Here is a 20,691-nt window from a genome sequence, read left to right on the forward strand (position 1 = left end):
ACAGACACAGCACAAGTGCTGCTTGATCTGATCTCCATCCATCCTTTTTCCACATCTTGGCTCCCCTCTGAAAAATCAATGTTCAAGTGCCTGGTCCTTGGCAGCAGGAATCCCCCATGGCCTGTGTGCCAGGGCTGGGGTGCCAGGAGCCTGGGGAGCAGGGAGGATAAGGCACTACCAGGAGGGCTGGCTGCCTGTGAGCCTAAACAAGGTACCCCACAATACACCCACATCCACTGACACAGCTGGGTCCTGCTTGGAGAGGAACATGGAAGCAGCAGGAAAGGGTGACCACACTTACCACTGGAGTTCTGGGAATTGCTGTTTGTTTCTTCAAAGTTGTTTTGCACTTTGCCTTCCACTCTTCTGCTGAAAGCACTTTCTGCTGGGTGGAGAACAAAGCAGGAATGGTGACTGGTCAACACTGATGCAGAACCAGGCAGACAGGAGGCAAGACATGCTCCTGTGCCACATAATCACAGACCCTGAGTACAGCAGAAAGGTCAAATACCTCATTTTGGAGGCAAATGGGCCAGATTCAGTGAAGGGATAACAGGTGGGGATTTTTCTTGAATGTCTTCTGGCTGAGGGGCCTGGATTGGCTCTTAGGGAGCCCATGAACACCAGTCCTGACTGAACCAGAAAGGTCCTGAAAAAAACCCCAACCCTTATCTTACTCTTCCTTAAGGCAACAAGCAGCCCTTAACTCCTGTGAGCAGTCTGAGACTGAGCTCAGGGCCTCACACCACACCAAAGTGTCACTTACAGAAGTGCTGTGCCAGCTTTTCTTGTGCTTCCCAGCCACCTGCACTCCCTTCCTAAACACCCTCCTGGAAATGTTGAAGCAGAGGCCTGAAGGGTTGTCCCAGAGCCTGCCCACCATGTCTGGAAAAGCTGTGGAAGATCCTCTGGCTCTGGGCTTCCCAGCAGTGCCCTTGTTCCCTGAGCCCCCCTGAGCTCCTGTCAGGGCCCTCTCCAGCCACAGCACAGGGCAGGTCCCAGTGACTGCACTGGGAGGCTCCTCCAGGGCACCCAGGTACTTCCTGCCCCTGGCAGTGGCCACAAGCCCTGGAGCATCCCTGAATTATCCCTGGAGCATCCCTGCACAGCACAGCTCGGGGTTCCCACCCTGCTCAAGCTGCTGTCCCTCAGCACCAGCTCAACAGTGCAAGGAGGTCCTGTCTCACTTCACTGGGTCTGCAATACCCAGGCAAATGGATTTACTGTGGTGGCTCAAAGGATAAACTAGAGATTAAACAAAAATGAACTGGCCAGAGCAATGTGTGTGGCCTGTGCTGGACAGGCCCTCGCCCTGCACTCTCATTCTGGAGCCCACTGTCACCTGAGGGCTTCACAGGGACAAGGCCTGGCTCTGCTGGGCATAGCCGGCAGACTGGGCAGGGCTGGGGACACAAGCCTTTCATTCAGGAGTGATGGGGACTCCTGAAAAGTGCTGCCACACCATGATTTTATTCCTGCAGACCACTGGAGTGGTCAGAACTGCTGTCAGGACTTGTCAGAGGGCCCAGGTCCCTGCAGCTCCCAGGGCTGCAGTGTGGCTCACACACGTGGGCCTTGGGGCTACCAGAGACCTGAACTGAAGGAAGAGCCCAGCCCATGGATTTTGGCCCAGCCAGTCCTCAGTGGACTCTTCCAAGTCCTGAGCAGGCTTCTGAAACTCTCAATCAACTACACTCCTGACTCCTAAAATTCAGGAACACAAGCAAACTTGGTAACCAAATCAACTGAAACAGAAATGCATCAAACAGGGCTGAAAAGGAACTGGAAACATTATCTACCGAGGCCACTTGACAGATAAATAACAGAAACAAGAGGCCTTAAATAACAGGAAAATCAGACAGTGACAAAATGGTTTGGGTCAACTCACCCCTCCCAAGAGACCCAGGTTCAAGTCCTGGCTTATGTCACAAGTGGAAGTGAGATGGAGGTCTCCAAAGACCTTTGTAAAGAATTGGCATGGTGGTTTTGCCTTCATCCCGTAGGCTTCCCCCCAAAACCTCCCCCAGGTCTGGCAGTAAGAAAAATCTGGTTTAATGCACCTGCTTGGTCCTACTGTGCCCTTCCCACACTGAGAGGGCAGCTCGCTCTGTTATCTCTCCTTGTACTGGAACCTTTTGAAAGTGAAGTAAAATTCTCTGTATGGACCAAGTCCTTGGCAGCTGTGGGTATGTGTTACCAACAAAACCCATCCTTGTTCAGCATCCATGGCCTTTCTCACCACAGCCACCTCTCATACTCAGCATCTGTCCATGCCAGACATTCTAGGGGTGTTTAAACACCAACTGACTGACCAGCCCTTCTTCTGCACCCAGATGGGATCTCTATCCATCAATCCCACAGTGGACTGCACACGGCACACACTGTTTCACACCCTATTAATTAACTGTTATTTTTCAGTAGTCTTTGCTTTCTTTCTTCTTATTTTTGTTTTTTAGGCTTGGTCTTGTTTGGAAGGAGGAAACTGAGACAATGAGAGGATCAACCCTAACTTGCATTTTCTAACTCCTCAGTAATGGTTCTGTAATACTGATTTTTCTGTTTATCTCTCAGAGGTTCCTGAGAGGAATGGAGCACTGTGAAAACACCGGTACTCCATTGCACTTCCAAGGGCACAGGCCTAGCCATGAGAACATCACCTTGAGGAAAACAAACACTAAATGCCAAACAGTGCTGAAAACCAGGCAAAAATCCCCATTCCTGACAAGCCATTACATGAATCCTTGAAGGATTCATGTCAGGAAGCTCTTCTGAGTTTGTGACACCAGGATTTGAAACAGGGTCTTTTGCACCTTGTGGTTACCATGATGTTTAACAAAACAACTTGTCACTGGGAAGGGATTATACAGCATCAACTGCTCCTGGGAGCAGCTTCTGTGGGACAGCCATGGATGGAGTGAACTGAAGCCAGGAAGGGTGAAATGGCAGGGCACTGAGCAGCTGAGCAGGCTGAAGGGCAGTTGGTACCTGTGATGGCCTTGCTTCCTGGGGATGCGGAGTTGGGAGCGCGGAACATCTGGGCCTGGGAGGCGGGCGGGACGCCGGAGGGCGCGCGGTGCAGGAGGCTGGAGCAGCGGTTTACGGACGCCGGGGACTTTTTGCTGGACTGGCTCGTCTGTGTCTTCACTGCCACGAAGAGTGGAGATCGAGAGAACTCTGGATATGAACACTCAGAACTAGTGCCTGCACAGCCAGGGAGCTCATAGAGCGGGGCCCGCTGGAGGTGCTGATGCACCGAGCCCCTGGGCAGAGCTGGGCTCCCCCTGGGGAAGCTCCTTAGTTCCCCTGCACACCTCTAACTGCCACGGACCAACCCATTCCTGCTCCTGCAGGAATCACCCCATCCATCCAGGAGCACTGTGTGATTGCCATGGCCTGGCTGAGGGCACCTGCAGCTCTGGCCTCCACATCTATGGACTGAATTTTGGGAACAGGTTTCTAAAGTACTCAGATCTCTGAGTAGGGACAAGCTTTGTTTCTTGAGCCTTGAATAAATCCTAGTGATCTCCAGCTACATTCCTTGTCTCTTTGACCAAATACAAAGGAAAGGGCACTGATGGGAATGGAATGGGATGGAATGGAATTAGGAGGCAGAGTGAGTAAAGGCTTTTGGTCCCATCTCCAGACTGGTGACATGTGGAGAAATTCTGAACATTACAGGGATATGCTCTTTGAATGCATCTATATTTTGGTCTCTTCAGCACACAGTGAGGATCACCAGGAACTGTCAATGCCAAAAGTCATCTGAAACACCTTCAGGAGGACAGCCCTTTGGGCCACATGGATTAAATAAACCATTACAAAAATAGAGAAACTGTCTAAGAACCCCCTTCACTCATAAGGGGCCTCTTCTATGGAAATTTGGATATGGTCCTGAAGCACCAGCCCCACTCCAACCACCTGTCATGAAAAATCACTAACAAAAAGGTTCAACCAACCCACAGTCCCAGCTCCCTGCCAGTGATTTCTACAGTGATACTGTGGGATGCTTAAAGATGGAGGGACAACAGCAGCACCTGTACATCCTACCCAGTGTGAGTGAGAAATACTCAACCACACTGAGCAGCTCTCAGGGGAATGCCATGGCAGCACCACAGCCTAACTCTGAAACAGGGGAGAAGCCCCCTGGGCTGGGATGGGACACTCATTTCCAAAATCCCAGGAACTTCACAGACCTTGGCTGTGCCTGGCTCTCACCTCCAGCAGCAGCACTGGGGACTGGGAGTGTGTACATTCACAGGGCATTGCAATTCCAGGGGTTTTGATTCACTTGCTCTGACACACAGCCCCAAGCTGACATTTCCTCACATGTCAGTGTAGTTCTGCAGGAAATTATGCACTGGTTTTCTCAGTTTAGTCAGGATACCTCTCTGCTTGGTCTCCAGCCAGATAAATAGGCAGAAGGCTTGTTTTGCTCTCTATGCTTCCTTTCACTCTCCATGGAAAATCCTCCTCCAGCTGCTGCCAAATTGCCAGCAAAAATGTAGCCAGATATGAGAATTTCCAGCTTGTGGATTGTCTGCTTTCCACGAGGATCATTCTCACCAATGTCTGCTTTACTGCCCATCCATGCCATGAGAAACAGCCATCAGCAACTCTTCAGTGCCAGACACAGAGAGCATCACCGCACATCCTCTGCAGCCCAGATACTGCTCTGGGATGTGGCAACAAAAGTCTCAATGCTATGATGACCTCCAAAATGTCTTCTTCTTCTTCCTCCCAAATGAAACAAACAGTATGTCTTCAAACTGAGACCCTACAGAGAAGGCTGCTCCAGCTGACAGAGAGTTTTGAGCAGCAATGCAAGACAAGGGAATATCAGTTCTAGCAGTCTGGAGGAAGCTCACAGTTCATTGGGAATAAAATGTTCAGTCTGTAGTTCATCAGATGCCAAATTCCTTCTGAAGGCTGAGCAACACAGGTAGAGAGCATCACATGGCTCCTCTGCTCTGTTCTGCTCTGCTCTGCTCTGGAAAAGTCACCTTCACTGTGGAACTCACAGCCTCGGGCTGATGAAAAGGCCAAGATGTTTCTAAAAATGAAAATCCTGAGTTGCTGAATGGCCACAAAAACCTCCTGCCTCAAAATCTGCAGCAAGACTGGAGACAGCACCATGGGAGCTGACCTCATAACTGCTGCTGTGGAGCTTTTCAAACTCTCTCAGAAGGCAGCAGAGACCAGCCCCAGTGGAAGCTGCAGAGATGTGGAGGCTGATTCCCACTGCAGGGTCTGCAGTCAGCCAGCTCAGGGTTTGTGCTGCAGCCCTGCAGCACGGCCCAGGCTGTGCTGAAGGACACAGCTGGTGCAGGAGGTGCTGAGGACAGTGGAGGCTCCAGCCTGGCAGCAGGAAAAGCTTGGTCACTGCTGTGCTCAGCTGCAGAGGAGCTCCCAGGGGGATGCTGAAGAGGCTGAGGTGCTCCTTGGGGAGCAATCAGGAATTTCCAAGGGGATCAGGAAGGCAGTGCAGGCTCTCAGATCCTTCCTGACCCAGGGCTGGTGCCTGCCCTGCCCAAGGGTGGAGAACAGACTGGAGAGCACTCAGAGGAGGAGACAAGAGGATGACCAAGGGCCAAGAACAGCAGAGCTTACAGTGGAAACACAAGTCACTCCTGTGATTTAACCAGGGCCTGGAGAGCAGGCTAGGCCAGGTCTGGAAAGGACAGAAACTCAGTAACTTAGTCCTCCTTCACTGAGCACACAAGGTTATAAATAGGACAGTGCTCAAAGCTACAGCTGGCTAATTTTAGTCTTAATTTAGTGGAGGCAATAATTCATCAAAATAATTACCTTATGTGATTGCTGCATTTTCTGTCACTCAAAAGCAAGATTAGATGTCTCTCTAAAGCATATCTTTGTGCAATTCAATCATGGCAGTCCTGCAGAATGTGCTTCTCCAGGCAGTCCAGAGATCACAGTGGTCCTTCCTGGCTTTTCTGGTTTTGGGAAGACCTTAAAGTTCTGTGACTGACAAGCTGTGGCAGCAAGGAGAAAATCTGGCACACAAATCCACACACTACCGTGATGCATCACCACAACAGGGACCAGATTGTCTCAGCAACATTACTTATTCCAGGTAAAAATTCTGGTTAATAATTTGTGTATGGTGTTTGTTTAGAAAGATCTAGCCAGGATGGGTAGGGAACGATTTTGAAGGTTCAGATGGAATTATATCATCACTTATGGAGAAAAAACTGACTTCACTGAATGTGTTGGAAAATGATTCCTTAACAATGGCCTGAAATTCCATACTCTGAGCAAACACCTTGGCTATGGTAAACAGGTCTTTCCACAGGAAAACCCCTCTGCTCAAATCTATCAAAGTTTTAATGTGTGTCTTTATACACAGGAACAGGTGGAGCCTGTTGCTAAAACACTGTGGGAAAAGGACCTGAACTCACAGATTTCCCTCACTGAACTGGTGGAAGCAAAGACACACCATCCAACTGGAATCTGGAGCTGTTTTTTCCCTGGCTAGGCAGGGTCTGTGTGGAAAGCAGCTGTGCTACCAAAATGGCAGCTGCCTCAATGAAACACTGCTTTTAAGCACTTTGGAGGAATAAATTGCATCCAGTGTGCATCCAATACAGAAAGGAGCTGAGCAGCAAGCCTTGGTGAACTTCCTTGAGCATCTCAGGTGTCAGGGTGGGTGTAGGTCTGTCTGTCCCCTGGAGAGCCAAGCATGATCCCAGGCATGGAAAGGGCCATCCCACAGACCCTGAGAGGAGGGAGAAGGCCCAGAGGTGACAGCCAGCTTCCATCAGGAAGGTCACAGGGGAGTTCATGGCAATGAGACAGGTGTGTGGCCAGGCTGGCAAGTCAATCCACAGCAGCAGGATCAGCTCTGCTGAGGTTAAGCAGGACCAGTGATCCCAGCGAGGTCCAGGGTGCCCAGGCAGGGTTGACATCAAGGTGGGAATGCAGTTGTGGGTTGGGTACAAACCCATGGGACCCACAGCCAGGCATGGGCACGTCCACAGCTGAGCTGAGACCAACTTCTACAGAGCAGCTCAGGAGGGTGTGTGGCTCAGAGCTGGGCTGGAGCAGGAGTGTGGCTGTGGGCTGCTCAGGGCCTTGCAGAGCTCTGAGTACTCTCAGGGCCTTGACATCACTTCAGATTTCCATCCTGGAAGCAGAGCCATGCAGGGCTGTGCTGGTTTTAGGGCTCTCTCCCCACACTTCCATGACCCAGGAGTCTGAGGCTCTATCTGCAGGTTCCAGGCAGAGGTGAGTGCACACTCCTGAGCCTGACTCACCAAGCTCAATCCCACTCCTGGTGCATTCACAGCCAGTTCACATCCCAGGTGCCCCAGGTTCCCTCTGCACTGCAAACTCATCACAGAGTCACAGAATGCCAGATTGTTTTGGGTTGGAATGGACCTGAAGATCACCTTGTCAACCCCCCTGCCATGGCAGGGACACCTCCCACTGCCCCAGGTGCTCCCAGCCCTGCCCAGCCTGGCCTTGGGCACTGCCAGGGATCCAGGGGCAGCCACAGCTGCTCTGGGCACCCTGTGCCAGGGCCTGCCCACCCAATTCCTAACTGGATACTCAGAATTTCTTCCCAAAATCCCATCTAACCCCATCCTCTAACAGTGTGAAGCCACTTCCCTTGTTCAGCCACTTCATGCCCTGAACAGTCTCTCTCCATCCTTCTAAACAATCCCAACAGCCCAGCCCCGGCAAACATGGTTCCATCAGCTCAATCTAACAGAGCAGCCAGAGCCTGAAGGAGGACAGGAACATCTCTGAACCCTCCCTCATGAATCTCCATTCAGAAATGTTTCTAAAACTGGGACAATGAATGTGCCTAAAATCCACTTTTATTTTTTGGAAACAGCCTCTGACAGCCTTCTTCGAAAGAGTGAATATGTTGAGAGAAAGAGCATAAGAATATTATTTTTAAAGAGTCATAGCCCAGTTCTGATCTTATGAAAAAGCCCCTACTCCTCACTCAGAAAAGGGAACTTTGGAAGGAGACATTTGGCATTAACAATTCCAGGGAAGCCCACAGCAGAGCTCTTTTCCAGACAGCAGCTATCCAGCAGCTGTGACCAGAAATTATCCTGCAAGATGCTATTGAAGCTGCAGGATATAATTCTTTGTTTTACCCATTTTCAATGACTTTTCATTCATTATGACAGAAAACCAGAAACACAGGCTCTGGAAGGGAAGCTTGCACTCCAGCAGAGACCCAGACAGCTGAACTGGTGATGCTGAAGGGCTTTCCTCACCATTCCCACTATGACTGAATTTTCAGCATTTGCCTTATAACCAGAAGAATGAGACCAGGGTAAAGACACAGTCTCAGCTTTACTTAATCTGACTGCAAGAACTCAAGAAGAGCCAGCTGTGCTTTCCAAAAGTCAGGTGTTAACAGCTGCCTCCAGGACCTTGGATTTTTGGAGGAACAGTCTGGGCAGCAGAAAGGTGTGAGATGGACTGGCCTTGGGAGCTCATCGTGCCCTCTCCTATATGCTCATCAGGGTTAGTGCCTTGTCATTGTAAATCATAAATCTTACTGGTCATGGGAACTAGGAGAGGAAAAAAGAGGTTAAAAAAAAAAAAGGAAAAAGAAAAGTTTATGGGGAGGGGGTTAAACCTTATGAAAATACTGATCTTGAGTGTCCTCATAGCTAAAGATCCTTGAAAGGACTGGAAACCCACCTGCACAGCTCAGGGCCTGCTGATCTAGCCTGCAGCAGGGGCAGTTTCTTTTCTTTTGCTGAAGAAATGATGGTGCAAGAATGGCCTCAAGCCCAGCACTCAGAACATGCCTCCTCCTCCAGAACTGGGGCAGAGCCTTGGGGGGCCACTGGAACTGTAGGGACCCCAGGGAAACACAGCTGGGGTTTCTTTTCTGCTGGAGAGTCTGGGCTGGAACCAGCAACTCAGCTATTACTGTGGCTGGTTGGAAAGGTGAAGACATCAGTGGCAATAAATCACCTTGAAATGGGAAGCACTGGGAAGGAAAGGATGAGCTAGAGCTGAGCAAAGCCCAGTGCTCACTGCACACTGCTCCTGAGCTCTCTGCAGGGCACAGAGACCCCAGAGCCCTGCTGTGGCAGGAGATGGACCCATTGCTGGTCAGCAATGTTTGCAGCCTGAGGGCTGACAACACCTCACTGAAGAGGTGGAGCTTGCATGGGCAGGCAACACAGGAATAACTGCAATGTGTGCAATCAGAAGCACTGGGGCAGGTCCTTCAGCAGCTGGCAGATAACAAGATTAGCTTTGTGATGCTGATGTTGGACATGTATTTTATGCCCTGCACCTTCTGCCATGGTCCATATCCACGAGAACCTGCTTGGCACCTGTCAAGAGCCACCAAAGCTTAAAAGCGACAGTCTGGTGGAGCATGCTCCCATAAACCCAAGGGTGTCTCACTAGAATCCCTTAAAAACCCGAATCCCGGGGATTTTGGGGCGGACGCGCCCCCTGCCGGCTGCAGCTGCGGCTGCTGAGCTCGGCTCGTCCCTCATCCCATCCTTCATCCTCCTCTCCATCACCCCAAGCCCTGGAGCAGCACAGCCCGGGCACCCAGCAAAGCTCAGGGCAGCGCTGGGAAGGGAGCAGGAAATTCAGCTGTAAAGAACTTCTCTGCAGACTTTGAAAGTATTCAAATCCAGCAGGTAGCAAAAATTTCTCTCAACATGATTAGTCAAATTTTGCACTGAATTACACTGAACTGTTTGTTAAAGCCTCCTCCCCTCTGTGTGGGGAGTGCAGACCACAGTGCTGTGCAGTTTGCTGACAACTGCCTTGTCCTAAGCTCCCTGAAATAAATCATTTATTGAATGTGATTCAGTAGCAAGCTGCTGAGGTCATTTAAGTGATTTTGAAACCAGTTTTATCTCACTGCTTGAAATAATTCCCCAGAAGCTCACAGAAAGATGCTTCTTCTCTAACATGTATGTTCAGTTATTATTTAGGGGAGTATAAAAATGATGTGCATCTCTTCAGTTAAAAAACAGCCTAAACCATCAACCCCACAAGGAACATGTGTAAAATTCCATGGGCTGGGGTAAGAGCCCAGAGACATTCCAGACCTAACAGTGTCCCTGTGAGAGGAGATCCCAGCTCAGCTTTACAGTGCTCAGCACATGATCTGTGTCCTGCCCACTGCAATCCCACAGCTCCAGGGGAAGGATCCCCAGGAGTGAGGTCTATCCTGGCAGCCTGGTGATGCCCAGACCCTGAGGTGCCAGCCTGCAGAGGGGCAGCCCTGCAGCAATACTCACTGATGGGGGCGTGCAGAGCCACGTGCTCTTGGTAGGGAGTGTAGTACTTGTACTGCTTGCCACAGAACTCACAGGTGTAATTGCCAGTTTCTGTGAAAGGAACAAGGACAAAGGTCAGGAAGGTGGCCAGGCCTCTTACACAACTCCCAGTTTCTTTTTACAGAGAAATTGGTCAGGTCACACAAACATTCCTCCTGCATGTGGAACTTGCCTGCCCTGTAATCCACACATCCTCTTCTCAAGAAAGGAAACAGTTCAAAACAGAGGGATGGACCATGCATAAAAAGTCCAGTAGAACTGAAAAAGCTTCAGAAGATTACCCCAAAATTACAACAAGTAAGTGTGTAAAACAAGGGAGAGAATTCAATTCTAAAGTCTGTATTACAGGTGACACAGTTCTGTCCTCTGGTTACAGAAGGTCTGGGATGTGTGGACAACAGGAACAGTCAAACCAGGAAACAAACAGGTTCAAGTATTAGAGAACTTTTATTTGAGATTATGGAGTTCTCTTGCAGGAGAAGGGGCTTTTCTGGAGTAACTGCTCATTCCTACTTAGGGGATACTGGAAATAATGGAGTGTAACCACACACTGACACCTCCTCCTCTTGCCAGTGCTGGGAGTACAGAACTGGCAGCAAGCTGCAAGATGAAGGAAAATCTATGGATAATCAAATGTTTCCAAAGTGGAAAATTCAGGGAAATGCTTTGGCAAAACCTGGTGTTCTCTCCATTTCTCTCTACTCTGTTTGAGGACCCACCACAAAGGCAGTGTGAATGAATCACCTGCCAGCTCTCAGTGCACCTTCAAGCCCTCTCTCATCCCTGCCAGATTGCTTTCCCCTGAACTCCCCTCCCCTTCTCTTTGCAGAGCTCTTGAGCAGAGCACATCACACAGCTGCAGTTCTTAGGGCCAGGGCTGTTGGTGTTTGATGCTCCTTTGAGCCTGAGCATACCTGTGAGCACCCAGACCCCAACCCTGCTGTGTGACAGTGCTTCCTGCTTTCTCTAGAGGTGCTGCAGCCAAAGGCAGTGAACCCCTGAGCTCTCCTTTTCATTTGACACAATAATAACTCTTACTTGGCCCAATCTTCTGGAAGGGTTCGGGCTCCTCCTCCTTCACCTCGTCAGCGGCGATGACAGCCTGGTCGTAGGGGTCTGCAAGAGAACAGAGCCACAGGACAGCTGACAACACCTCAGCTTTGCCTGCTACAGCTGCATGGGCACTGAATGCTCCTGCACCTGTAATCACATTTCCATCTGTAACAGGATTGGAAAACAGGAATGATGAACCAGTGACCCTCTGTCTGACTTGTCCCTCCTCCTCTGGCTCAGGTGCCCCAGATTACCCCTGCTCCCAGCCCACTAACAGGCCTTGTAGGAATTAATGCTTAAAAAATGCAGAGAAAAACTGAATGAACACATTGCAAAGTCTGATCCATATTTCCTGATTGTCTTCCAGGGAATCTCCCCTCTAATGCTGCTGAACTGGCTGACAGCAGGCACAGCAATGCAGTCTGCAGGCACATCAACTATCAAACACCAACCTGGGACTTCTACCAGCTAACAGCACAGCTAGCAACAAATCACAACCCAACCCACTTTAGAGAAGAATTTGGTGTAAGCCTTGAACAATTTACAAGATCACCACAGACATGAAACACCTGCTTCTTTGATTGTCTGAAGCCTGACCAAGTGAATGTGCAACAAAAGCCTGGTATCTGCTAGGGCTGGGCATCAACCTACTGGCTGTAGACACTGGGGAGGGAGAGAGGATGCTCCCTGTCCCACTGCAATCCCTGACAAAACTCCTTTGACTCTAACCAGTTCAGAATCAACCTGCTGTGTCTGAACTACTGAATGCTTGAAAAGGTTTGTGAAATAAAGCACACAAAGGAGCTCGGCTTACCTGCCCGGTTTTCTGGGGCCCCTTCCACACTAAAAACTAACACAGAATAGAAGAAGGAGGGGAAGAAACAAAACAGAAATTAAATCCTCTTAAATGGTCTTGTTTTCCTCCTGCATTTCACACACTGCTGCAGCACATTTGAGCCCCACTGAACAAACCAGGCTTTGTGCCCCAGTCCCTCCTGTTCCCAGCAGCATCCTCACAGTACCTGGTTGAGCATGCCCAGCCCTAATTCACACAGATGCTCAAGGCCTTTGTTCTGACCCTGACACGGCCCCAGGTGGAGTTCAGGTGCACAGCAGCCCCAGGGAGGAGCTGGGACAGTCCTTGCACACTCATGGAGCCCTTCCCAAGCTCTCTTGTGGCCCCTGGCAGAGCTCCCTGAGACATTTCTGACCGAGGCAGCCACATGCCCCTCACACTGACTGTCAGTGCCACTGATTTTCTTCTGGCTCCCCACAGGAGGAAGGGAGCTGGCAGTGGTGCCCTGCAGAAGAACACTGGCTGTCCTTAGAGCACATTCAGATGTCCACACTTTCCAGGTAAACACTACCAATTTTTTGGACAACCACATATTGTGAAAAACACTTGCTTTTCTGAGACAGCCCAGCCATTCAAAACCTGCTGCTCTCCAGTAGCCTCTTTCTAGAACTCTCCTTGGCCAGGTGAGGAGCAGTACTGCCAGGCTTGCAGCACACACAGGGAAGGTCTGGAATATCTGTGGGCTCCCAGGTGAGAAGCTTTAGATATTCAGTAAGCAGGGGGCAAGCCAGCATGTTGATACTTCATTTTCCCCAATGCAGAATAAAGAAACACTGCTTCTGGCAGTGGGTGTCTGCTTCTGTCCAGGTGTCACCAGCCTAAGCCACGTGTACAGTCACCCTTTAAGGGCCACTGACAACTTCATCAGCTCACTACCACAGTCATTAACAAAAATGAAAGCTCCTAACTCTGAAATCTGAAATGCTTCACAGAGAAGTATGTTGGGAACAAACCTGTAAATTCAGAAACCAAAAAGCAACCAACTTCTTCCCAGCAAATAATCAGGCTGACCATTTACCTTGAGGTACTCAGTCCCAGGCTCTCCATCCTAACCATGAACCTCCCTGCAGACACACTGCAAGGTTCCCGGTCCCAGCACAGGTGGTGTTGTCATGCACACAGAGAGAGTCAGGCACAGCAAACTCCTCCCTGCAGTGTCTCTAGACTGAGCCTCCATGGTAAAGAGAGGTGACCCCTGCAGTGCCATGTCCTGCACAGCACAGGCCACATGCTCCTGCAGAGCCACACTTTGCTTCCCCAAACACTTCTCAGCCTAGTTCAGGTGTCTGAGTGTCAAAACATTACTCACCATCCACGGCATGTAGGTCTCTGTGCTCTTGGAAGCAGCTATAGTATTTGTATTTTTTCCCACAAATGTCGCACGTGTACCTAAAATTGTCTGTAGGAAGAAGAAAACAGACCAAGTTTAGAAACTCTGAGGTGAAAGGCAAGCACTGCAAGCACACTGGTCAATCAGACACCCCCATGCACTTACACATCCCACGTGCTCTGTCAGGTCTCTAAGGCACACAGACACTGCCTCACACTGTTCCCCCTGCCCCACACTATATGGCTTGGGGCACATTCTGATTTATTTCCTCTTCAGACAGCTCTGCTCTCCAGGGAAGACCCCACAGCCCTCACAGCAATGAGGATGCAGGGCAGCAGGCCCTGCTGGCATCTCCTTTGGAAGTTCAGGGAGAATCAGCTGTTGGTCAGGATGGGGACAAAGGGGCAGAACTAAGCACAGAGCAATGTATGAGCACACACCTGCTCCTCACTGTTTACTGATTCCCAGCTGCACCCAGGATCTGTCAGAACCAACAAACCCAGGAGACCCAACAGCCCAAGGCAGGCAGGACAGTAAGGAGGGCTTGGTGAAGCTTGGTTTCATATCCATTTGTTCCCTACACCCCATCACTTCATCCCAGCATCAACCAACCCCTCACCACAGCTGTGTGGGGCACACAGATGTAAAACAGCTCCAAGTGTTTATGGATCTGGTTTGCTCTGAATGGGATCAGTGTCCTTAGCTCAGCTATCACATCAGTGCATAAGGAGGATTTCCTGGCCAGCTTGGTGGGGTGTTTCCCCTCTCTGCTGCCTGACACACCCTGGGGTGCCTTTCCAGAGCAGTCACCCCACCTGTCAGACAACCCTAGGCTATGAGCCCACAGCAAAGTGGCAAACATTGTAAAGTCCACGGCAAACACAGTGAAACACATCATTTGTACAGCCACCACAAAGGATCCTGAAACCTGTGTGTTCCCTTCCCAGCAAGGAGTGCAGGCAGCAGCTCCCAGGGCTCCACAGAGGACCTGCCATTCAGGGAGCTCCCCTGCAGCAGTGCAGTTGTGTCCATGTATTCCCACTATCAGCAAAGTTAAAGCCTTGTTTTTACCTCTTCCATCCTGTGTTCCAACACACCAGACTCTGCACATTAAGTAAGCTCTCATTTTACTTCTCCATCACATTACTTTTAAAACCACTCCCTATTTTAAGCTATGATATATTGGTACAGTGTAATCACTCACTTGGGCTCACTGCTCAGTCCAGCAGCACTTGGGGTTCAGCACTAAATAAACGATCACTGTCAGTCTTTATTCAGAGTGACTGGAGAAGCTATGATGATCTAGCAGAGAAAACTGCCAAATCTAAATGTTGTTAAACACCTGGGCACTGGAACTTTACCCCTGTGACTAAAAACTATTTGTATCTTAATCAGAGCACAGCAGGGCTAAACTAGACTTAAGGGGTTTTTAGAAGTCTAGGCTGGACAAGCAAGGAGAAAGGGACTCTGCACACACAGCATGGCTTGAGGGAGAGGAGGAGGAGCAGCAGAACACACCTGTAAGAACACTCCAGTGGCAAAGGCACTGGCAAGGCACATTTAACTGTGTCTGTTCCATTATGTGATCTTGTGCAGGCTCCTTGTGTGGTCACAAAACAGGGCTGAGGGCCTCCCTCTTCCCTGGGCCCTCTCCCACAATGAAGAGGATCAATGATTGCTGCTGAGTATCTGTGTAGCTGCTGCAAAAACCCCCCAGACAATTAGCACAGTCAATTAGCACAGTCAAGCAGCAGAGAAACTCCTAACTTGGCATCAGTCCCACCTCAATGGGTGTCCCCAAACCAAGGAACCAACCTCCTTTTTGAAGTGCAATGAGCTCTACAGGACCAAGTGAAGATTAACTCTCCAAAGCAGTCCCAAAGACCAGGCACTTTCATGTTCAGAGAACAAAAACTATCATGACCTTACTTTGGAAGAAAGGAGCTCAGTAAATAATAAGACTTGTTAGAACAGAAGAAAACTAACTAACACACCATTTCACAGGGCCAGGCACAGGGATCTTACTGTCCCCAGCAGAGCCCATGCTGGCTGTGGGCACTTCTCCTCTTGGCAGTGCAGGGAGCAGGGAACATGTAACAAATGCCACCAGCACAGCCCAGAGCAGAGGGGTCTGCTGGTGTTAGGGGGACTGTCCCCACAGCAGAAGGATCTCCAGGGATTACAGAGAAGTAAGAATTTGTTCCGGCTGGTCCAGCTTGGCACTGATCTCCTGGGCTCTGTAGGAGAGAACACCCAGCAAGCAGTGCCCAGAGACAGGAGCTTTACAGAGAATTCACAAAGGGCTGCCCATGTGCAGCCAAGTTTTACCTCTCTGAACAGCAGTCCCTGCTGAGGCTGCTCCCCAGAGCCAGGCCCCCTCCTCCTCACCAGTACAGCCATCTCTGCTGACAGCCTTCCAGCACACCCAGCACTGACCCAGCAGACACTGCTTCTTAGCCAGAACCTCCCTGGGCAGAACTCCCTGCAGCTCCAGTTAGAATCACACAATCCTGGGCTGGAAGGGACCCACAAGGATCAGACACCCCAACAACCTCAGAGCATTGTCCAAATGCTTCTTGAGCTCTGCCAGGCTGTGCTCACAGGGAAGCTGTTCCAGGGCAGTTTTCCTAACTCCTACCCCAAGGTGTCCAGCTGGGGCACAATATCCACCTGTAACACAGCTTGCCATGGGAAGAGCTGCAAGGGGCTCCAGGGGCTCAGGTGTGGCTGCAAACCCACACTGAAACCATCCCTAAACCTCTGCAGAGCTGGATCCAGACAGCCAATGCTACCTAGGCAAGTTTGCTCAGATTCAAAGTCGCTGCTGTCATCAGGGGCTGCACCTTAAGGCTCCACCCAAGGCACAGCCACAGCAGTAGGCACTATCAGGGCAGGGAAGGACACTCCTCAGCCCCCAGAACATGCTGGCCCTTACTGGTATTCAAATCCTTGCTGCCAGCTGAGCAATGACCCTGCTGCAAACACAGACCTTCAAAATGCTCCAAAGACATCTGCTCAAACCCCAGACTCAAGTGTCATTCTCCTTCATGCTCAGGAGCCTTTCCAACAGCAGCAGGGATTCCAAAGAGAGGTCTAGTGAGTATCAGCTGTACTTATTTAGTCAGCTCACAATTCATCTTTAACACACAGGCCAAAATAGAGCACCTTATCTTGCTGGCAGTAGAAAAGGCAAGGCACAGCCTCATTACAAGGCAGCTCCTCAGCTGTGAAGGACTGGCACACTCAGATGGCAAATGAGCAGGTTTTTCAAGTACCCCAAGAAATAACTCCACAGGGACTGAAAGAAGTTTTGACCACTCTGCTTGCAAGTGGATCCCAACAGAAGAGAGAATGAGCTGCTCTTCTGTCCCATCTCCAGGAGCTGCTGCCAGCTGGCTCTGGTGGTGTGTCCAGCACTCACTGGGACTGGCTGAACTCCCTGCCCCAAGGCTGAGCTCAGCTCTCTTCCCAGCAGATCCTGCATTCAAGATTTGAAGAATTTTTGTTGGTTTGATTCACATATTCCTCAGAGAAGGAAGCACATATTTCATTTTGGCAGGAAAGAGAAGGCAGAGAACACATGCCCAGCAGTGGCAGCCAAAACAAGACACTTCTTTCTTTAGGACACTTGGCCTCAGTGTATTTTGCTTTAGAAATCCAGGAAGGGAATAAGAGCAATCAGAAATGTGTTGAAAGGTCAGGAGCTCTGTATCACTAAGATTACAGCTAGAAATACAGATCACCCTCCTAAGTGCAGGACTACCACAAAAGCTGGGTACACACTGAGCCCACTGGGCTCCAAGAGCTCTGCACAGCATCCCAGGAACCCACAATGGAAACACCCACCCAGCTGACATGCCTGCCAGCACAGCCCATGAAGGGTCCCAAACAATGGGCTCTCCCCACAGCACCTGCAGGAGCTCCTCAAGGACCTGTCCAAGGTGAAGAACAATTTCCACCTGGCCCAGAAATTGAAGAACAATTTCACCCTGAGCTTTCACATGGCAGAAATCACAAAAGGTACTTGATAGAGGAGCTCTCAGCAACTGGCACCCTGCAGACACCCTGAATCCTATTGCTCTCCTCTGGCAGAGCACTACAGGAACAGCAGTCTAGCAGGGACAGTCTCCACATGTGGAAGGGCAAAACTGCTGAATGTAAACAGATCAGCCTGCTGAATTCTTCCTAATATCCAGAAATGCTGCAGGTCCCAGTCAGGATAAAAGCAGGAAGATTAGAAGAGGGCAGTGTGGACAGCACTGCTTGTCCTGCTCCATGAGCAGGGTGTCTCCTTTGCACCAGCAGGTTTGGGAATGGCAAAGGAAGCACCCAAGGAATTCTATTCTAAATCCTAAAGGAATCCTAAGGATTCTAAATCTAAATCCATAAGGAATTCTATTCTAAATCCTACATTCTGTGACAATTCCACATAACTCATTCACCTTGACAAACAAGGTTTCCCAAACATAAAGTCCAAGAGCAGCTCTTAAAGGGGAGGGGCTGGATTTCTTACAGCTGCATTACATTTATGTCACAGCTTCTCTATTTGAGGCTGTGATGTTTCTGGCCCCAAAAAGGCTTTCTGAGTGGGGTTTAAGTGACCACAAAGGATCAGCATCATCCCTCCAGCTTTGGCCAGTGGATCACAAGTCAATGACTTGCTCTGATCCGTGGTTTCACATTCCTTGTTTCCTGAAAATCTGCTGGCAGATGCTCAAGTCCTGCTGATAACAAACCCAGAGGGCTGGAGCTGGGAAATGGCTCTGTGGCAGTACCTGGAGAAAACATCACCTTTCCTGGGATATCTGCCTCACTGGAAGGAACCATGAGCAACACCAGCACTCTTCAGGAAGAGCCAGTCCCCATGACTAATCCACCTGATGCACAGAAACAGGAAAGGATGGCATTTTCTGAGGACCATGCTGCATGCTCCCCACCGGGAAACACCTCTCCAAGCTGTGTCCAGGGCACACTCCACCTGAGCAGCCTCCCTGGAAGACCCAGAGCGCAGCTAATGCTTCCTTACAACACATCAGGGAAAAAACAAAACATCTGGGACCCTCACTTGTTTCTGTGGATTCCACCCAGGGCAGCACAAAGACAGCTCTGGAGAGAGGCTTCTTCTCCCTTTCCGCAGCCAGAGGGGCACCTAGATGGAAAGGAACACATTTATGGCTTCCTAAGCTGGCAGAACATTCCCCGCGCAGGCTCACAGACAATTCCTTTGCCCTGAGCCTTTGGCATCTTTTGAGGATTCCTTCCAGACTGGCAGTGAGGAGAGGCAGGGTCAGGGCTGCAGGCAGGAGCACAGACGCCCCTCTCCTCCCCACTGGAACTGTGCCTTGCACACAGGTTACAGCTTTACAGAGGCATTTCACAGCCAGGGACAGAGCTGCCAGTAAAATCAGCTTCAATTTACATCAGAACTCTACTTAAAGGTGTCTAATGGCAAAATTCCTTGAAAAGGGAGCAGGACTGAGCCCAAAGTCAGCAGCAAACCCTTAAGAGGATTAAAGTACCCAGAGTTACATTAGTAAGGATTAAATAATAATAAAATCCAGAATTCTGGAAAGGACAGAAACCCTCTCACACAAAGGCACAAGCCAGATCCTAAATGGGGGTAAGAAAAAAACTCCCTGAGGGCAAACTATTCCAAGATCACTCAGTTCACAATAATTTACTTCCTTCCCACAAACATTTGGCCTCTGTCAGGAACACAGGAGACACTGAGGAACACACTGGGTTAACACTGTGCTTGCCATGCTTCACACAAGGGCTTCCTTGGGATGCAAGCTGCCAAGCCAGGAATAATCCCAAACCCTCACAGGGAGGGGTCAAATCCCCTGAAATGACCGAAAAATTGGTGCAAGGTGCTGTGCTGGCTCACCTTCCAGCTGGCAAGGGGCCCAATGCCAGGTGAAGGGCATGGAGCCACAGGCTCGTGCTTGCCTTCTCCATGAAGGATTCCAGGGCCATTCCAGCTCCTGAGAAAAGCTGCTGCAGGTGCAGTCAGCAGCTACAGGGCCGAATTACAGTCATTTTTAAGCTTTCAAGTGGGTGGCCAGAGGAATCTATAAAGTCTGTGATACTTTATTGAAACCATGTGTCAGCTGAATGGATCACAAAGGAGATTTCAATGCACACCATCCAGGCCTGGATGTAATCCTACCAGGTTTGGCAACTTGATGCCAGACTACCAGGAATTTCCCTGCAGAGGGGAATATCCTGGTTTAATTTCTGAGAAAATGAACTCTGGCTCAGAATAGTCTGATGGTCACAAACTCTATTATTAATTTTTAAAATGTTTTTGGGAAAAGGTGTTTTGGACACTACTTACTGCATGCTGAGAGACATTCTCAGGATGTTACACATCAAAGAATTTCCTTCTCTCTCAGTTAAAAGTATGCTCAGGTTGAATCCAAACAGACAGCAAGTATCAGCCATTTAAAGGAAAAATATTAATATTTTATAATTATCCCCCAAATCAGCATCATTAGGATATTGAGGCTCCCTGGTAGAATTCAGACACATGAGACAAGGTAACAACATGAGCAGATCCTGTCTCATCCTGTCTCATTCTTGTGTCACTTCAGGGCAGGGCAGGGTTCTTTTCTTGTAAATTCAAAGTGTAAATAAGGGTAAGATAAAGAATGGTCTGATCAGTGTCTAAAGGTGCTACTCCCAGCAATCTGGCAATGAACTACCTCAATTTGCACAATTAAAAAAATAGGTCTACTTGAACCTACATAACCTGTAAATGAGAAAAGATTTATCTTTCTATCAATAAGGATCTGAAGTTCCATCTCAAGTGAAAAAGTCCATTTAGCTCACACTGTGGAGTTCTGCATAGCACACAATAACGACAATTTTATTTTAAAGCCCCTTCTGGAGTAAAAATGGCTTGGCTGGGAACACACCATTCATCTGTCTCACAACTGCTTGGATTAAATGATGTAGCACTGAGAGTTTCACAAAAGAAAAGCAAACCTCTCCTGGCTTTTTCCTACTCATTTGTCCAGGACTAGAAATTCTGTTCTTACTGTGATTTCCAGATGGGAATTCAGATGGATTATCACTGCCTGGTTTCCAAAGTGAAAAGAAGAAGTGCTACTTAAATGACTGAGCAGCATTAAAGAAGAGATCTTGACTCCATAAAA

General features: G+C 49.5%; 1 protein-coding gene across 1 annotated transcript in view; it reads right to left on the reverse strand.

Annotated features, from left to right (window-relative positions):
- Positions 1-20,691, reverse strand: part of ZNF618 (zinc finger protein 618) — a 150,778-nt gene that overhangs the window by 26,619 nt on the left and 103,468 nt on the right. Inside the window, exons 7-12 of the mRNA XM_059486664.1 lie at positions 13,514-13,603; positions 12,163-12,198; positions 11,334-11,411; positions 10,257-10,346; positions 2,986-3,174; positions 302-385 (exon numbers count right to left, since the gene is read on the reverse strand). Of these exons, the coding sequence (XP_059342647.1) occupies positions 302-385; positions 2,986-3,174; positions 10,257-10,346; positions 11,334-11,411; positions 12,163-12,198; positions 13,514-13,603 (567 nt within the window). The remainder of the gene's footprint in view (positions 1-301; positions 386-2,985; positions 3,175-10,256; positions 10,347-11,333; positions 11,412-12,162; positions 12,199-13,513; positions 13,604-20,691) is intronic.

This window comes from Ammospiza nelsoni, chromosome 20, assembly GCF_027579445.1.
Source record: "Ammospiza nelsoni isolate bAmmNel1 chromosome 20, bAmmNel1.pri, whole genome shotgun sequence".
NCBI lineage: Eukaryota > Metazoa > Chordata > Aves > Passeriformes > Passerellidae > Ammospiza > Ammospiza nelsoni.